At 45.3% G+C, this 5,000-nt stretch overlaps 1 protein-coding gene across 1 annotated transcript; it reads right to left on the minus strand.

The window, feature by feature from the left end:
* Window positions 1-2,022: 2,022 nt before the first annotated feature.
* On the minus strand, window positions 2,023-4,533 carry mipb (major intrinsic protein of lens fiber b). The gene is made up of 4 exons (XM_024292117.2): window positions 3,768-4,533; window positions 3,515-3,679; window positions 3,365-3,445; window positions 2,023-3,293 (listed from the first exon to the last, which is right to left on the minus strand). The coding sequence occupies exons 1-4, from the start codon at window positions 4,125-4,127 to the stop codon at window positions 3,108-3,110; spliced, it is 792 nt and encodes a 263-aa protein (XP_024147885.1). The 5' UTR covers window positions 4,128-4,533; the 3' UTR covers window positions 2,023-3,107.
* Between the last annotated feature and the right edge of the window lie 467 nt (window positions 4,534-5,000).

A 5,000-nucleotide genomic window follows, 5' to 3' on the forward strand; every position in this document is an offset into this window, starting at 1 on the left:
TTACTTTGATTTTTCTGAAAACCAATTGGACATCAATTAAAACTCTCGTTAAATGTCACTGTTTTGATGTTAATTGCCCAAAGCAAAGATGGTCAGAAGTATCATGCTGGGATTTTATATGTAACTGCAGTTTGTACCACAGCTGGAAGCATTTCAATCAATGTTAATTCAGACTAATTTAGGCTTCATTTAACACATTTAGTCTGAGGTGTTAAAGGTCAACATAAAACAGAGATATGTAACTCTATATTTAAAAAACTGGCGGGAAAACTTTGTCACTTGTGGGCCACAAAGGGTTCTAAAACTTGACCGATGGGCCAGGTTTGATGCTTGAAGTATTTTGGTTTCCTCATATGAGAAAGAAACAACATAGAATTTGGATAAAAAAAAAACATGCTTTTTAAATTCAAAAACTATTTTTGTTCCTATTTTAGTGCCAATTGCACCAATTGGTTGATGTATTTCAGGGAAAGTCACACAGAAAATAACTATATAAATAACAATAATTGGGCAAAACATCAAAATTACAGATTAATATTACAAAATTAAAATAATATATTTGATTCCAGTTTGGCAGGCCATATTAGATGGTCTAACAGGTCCCCGTTACCGTTGTTTGCCCATCCTGATTTACAGTAGTATGAATTTGTATTTTGTTCAGACTTTATGTAAGGGATAATGCCTGATTAAGATTGTATTTTCAGAAATTAACACACTCTTTGAACTGTCTGCTTCACGTCAGACAGTTCAGGCTTCCACAACGTCCATTAATTTCTGATAATGCACACTTCAAAGGGCGTTATCCTGCTTATACCATGGTCACTTGTAAAAAAAAAAAATACTCTTCGTTTTTCTTCAATTTAGATTGCAAAAGCGGACTATTTGATCACAGTAACATGACAACACGCCGCTGAGCCGACACCAACCTCGACAGCAGCCTAACGATGGGTTAAATAAAGCATCATTTCGGAGAGAAAGTTCACCTCCTATCGCTTGTTTTTGTCCAATTGATGAAGCAAAAGTTTGTTTTGAAGAAGCCTGCGGAGCGATACAGAACATTTGGGCTACGTGACCGGAACTTCTTTCTTAGGTTTGGTTTTATAAATGTGGATTATCTAATTTTAATCCACACCCAGCAGCCAATCAGAATCGAGTATTCAACCAAACCATGGTATCAGCACAGATGAACCAACAAGTCAGACAGTCAGTCAGGTTTACCTATATTTTCAGAAAAACTTTTGCTCTTCTCATCTGCAAATTGTGCTTCATTCATTTTTAAGTCCTATCTAGTGATGCACCAACCATAATGATGTCAATTTTTGAGGCAAATTATACTGTTTTTGTGGCTACCCTAAGCAAAAAATAGTACACTTGAGGTTTATTTTATTGCGTATACTTGAGGATAAGTATAGTGTAGGAAATATACTAACTGAACACTAAATTTCAAGTAAACGTCAAGTACACTGCCTCACTTTAAATCTAAATATAATTGTAGTACATTTACATATACTACTTTTTGCTTTGGCCTAAATAAGGATCTACTCCACAATAGTGCAGTATAGTTTAGGGACACCACTGTAACCCTTTTTTTGTTGTTGTTTTTGCAACATCCAATCAGAAAACGGGACATAATTCAAATCAGATTTATTGGTAATGAGCTTCTCTTTTTGTGTTTCTTCTGCGGAGCTGGGAGGGTGCGACTTCCACATAGTTGCTGTATTATTTCCAGAAGCAGTGATGAAGTTGTTGGGACATGCACATGTCAGCTTTAACCTCTTATCAAACCTGAGCAGCAGTCTTTTAAGTCGGGTGGGGCCCAGTCTGACCCCTCACACCCCTCCTTACCCTGAGATAAGTCACATCATGCTTTCCCTTTTAAAATGAACACCCCACTGTTTTTCTTTATTTCTTTATTACTGTCTCCAATTGTTCTCATTTGATGTGATCATTTTGCCCCCTGGTGGTCATGTTCAGTCATTGCAGTCATTTTAATTGTTTACAGGTATGAAGATAAGTCGATGCTTGTATCAAGATTGGGTTTATTTCATTGATATTTTATTGAAATACCGTGTGCTCCAAGAAATGATCAAATGATAAAAGTAGACTCGATGTAAAGCGCGCACAGCTTTTCTGCAGACCTACCACTGAAGCCCGGGAGACAACACTAGCCGGTTCAGAACAAAAGAAGCAGATGAATGGTGTAAAAATGAAAATCATAGTAAATACCACAGTGAAGAGAGAAGAACTGATGCGGTTTCATAAATGGATGATACAAAACAGGAGAGACGATCTGCAAACTTGATGGCACACTTACACACATATACACACTTGCTTGCAAACAGGCAGGCGCACACAGATGCACATGCTCACTCTCACGCGCACACACAAGCACAAAACCACAGATAAAATGCAATGATTGAAAAAAAAAGTGAAGCCCTGTTCATTTCTAATGATATTATACATCCACGTTTTGTGTGTGAAGAAGTGCAGAAAACAAACGAAAAAGGAAAAAAATGGAGATAATTTCAGATGAATTATGGAAAGAATTCCCATCTTCAATGGTCTAACCCAACTTAAAATGAACGAGTGTAACCCTCTCTGTCAAACCCGAACCCCATCTGATCCATCCTCATCTGCCCCACGTCCTCTTCCCTCGCCCGAGTCGCCCCTGCATCCCTGCCTCGCCCTCGTTCTGCTTCCTTCCCCAACGCTCCCCTTCCTCAAACCTCCGTTTGCTCTCGGGATTCTCTCTCATGGACAAAAATCTGGCCCTGGGGGTGGGTGAGGAAGCAGGAAGGAAGGGAGACACAAGATGGCTACCGAGTCAGGCTTTGATCACATTTTATGGCGAGCGTGATGTCCTGTTGGAAATCAAAAAGTGACAAGTGGGGGGTGAGAGGAGTCCTGTTGTGTTTTGAGGTTGAAGGTGGTGAGCCCTAAAAACCGTAAAATCAGTCAAAGTGTTAGTCTACGGGACAGAATGGGGTTAGTGTGTGCGATGGCGTGTGTGAAGGCATTCGGTGGAGTTGGGGGGGAGTAAGCCTAGCTCAGGGCCTTGTCCTTCATTCTTCAGCCCCAGTCAGTAAAAGGGGGGGGCGGGTGAAGGTTTATAGGGCTTGCGTCTTGAGCTCGATGGGCTCCCCCCTGGTCTCCTGCTGGGTCTCACTCTCGGGGGGTCGGCTGCCCTTCAGTGTGGCCAGGCGTTCAGACAGACCCCTCATGCGCGGGAAAAGCATGAAATCATACAGCAGGGCCCCCATGGCACCTCCTATCATGGGGCCGACCCAATACACCTGCAGCACAAAGCTTCAGTCATCACCCTAAAAACCAGGTGAATATGTACGGCCACATTTTCAGGACTTACCCAGTGGTTGATAAAGTTTCTGAAGATTACAGCCGGGGCAAAGGACCTGGCGGGGTTCATTCCAGCACCGGTGTAGTACATCTAAAACACAAAACACCCATTAGCTCTACAATACACGATTCACGATCCATCAGATTTTAGGTTTCCCACCCCCATGAGATGTCCAATGGTGACGGAGAAGCCGATGGAGAGAGCGGCGGATCCCAGACGGCCGTTTCGTCTCTCATCGGTTACGGCAAAGATGCAGATGACAAGCTGCATGGTGAGGAAGACCTCCACCGTGGTGGCCATGCCCAGACTGATGCCCGGCTGCAGCTGGAGACACAGTGAAGGGACACTTCTGAGACCGTCGGTATGTAGGAGGAAATCTGACATTTCGGTGCTAAAAACACCAGAATCTTACCATGTTCATGGCCATGTTGCCCCTCATGTTGCCAGGTGTGACCCCGTACAGCACAGCAGCCCCCGCCACAGCGCCCATGCACTGGGCGGCAATGTAGAAAATGGCCCGGAAGAGAGACATCTGTGAGCCGACCAGGTAGGCGAAGGTGACGGCGGGGTTGATGTGTCCGCCGCTGATGTGGCCGATGGACTGGATGAGGGTGGCGGCCGCCAGCCCGAAGCACAGGGCCACGTGGAGGACGTGGTGAGGCCCCGTGGTCCAGCGCAGGGCGGCGCCCATGCCGAAAAACACAAAGAACATGGTCCCGAAGAACTCTGCGAAGACTGCCCGCCAAAAATTCATGGACCGGAACTCCCACATGGTGGCGTTTGGAGGATGGCTCTCAACCAGACGACGAAGAGGGTTCTTCCGAAATAAATCACCTTCAAGGCCTTAATAGGAGAAAAACCTCAGAGTTTGGCGTCAGCGGCTTTGGCTGACCAAAAGCGCCCAGATTAGGTCAATTTTTTCCTAAACTGAACTATTTGGGGAAACTCAGTTCAGTTGCCACCTGTGTCCACCTGTCGGATAGACATAGGTGTGAATTGAAGTGGGCGGAGGTCTAAGTCGTCAAGAGGAGGTGGGCATCAATGCTGACGGGGGGATTCTGAGGAAAAGACGAGGTTAGACTGAGTGCCTGGCGGACCTTTTAGCCTCTCTGACAGAGGGAAGGGGGCCGGCGGGCGCTTTATAGAACCCCCCCAGGGGCCCCAGGTGACGCCATAATCCCCCCTGTAGGACCAAGGGTGGGCGGGGTTGGGTGTCCTAAATCAAACAAGTTTAACCCCCTCCCCCCATAAGAGAGCCAGCCTGATAGAGATCCTGTCTATCTGAAGGGAAAGGAGACTTTTATCGAAAGGTCGGAGACGAACGACTCCGGAGGGAGGGGGTAGCTCCTGCTCACAGCAGCAGCAGGAGCTCAGAGGAGAAAGGATTTTTTTATTTTTTTGGAGGGAGGGGGGGTTATGTCATCTGTTGACTTATCAGTGTCATGACGGGGAGACACAAATGCTGATGGACAAGGGCAGAAAACACACATGTATGCACATAGAAACGCCACAGCACACAGAGATAATACACTTGGGGGCCCCAGACGGAAATGCCCAAAGCTACCCGCACTAACACTAAAAAGCCTGACCTTGTAGAAAGCATTGTCTGTCACAAACAGGTGGGGTTGTCACATATGTTTAGAAG

Source organism: Oryzias melastigma, linkage group LG7 (assembly GCF_002922805.2).
Source record: "Oryzias melastigma strain HK-1 linkage group LG7, ASM292280v2, whole genome shotgun sequence".
Lineage (NCBI taxonomy): Eukaryota > Metazoa > Chordata > Actinopteri > Beloniformes > Adrianichthyidae > Oryzias > Oryzias melastigma.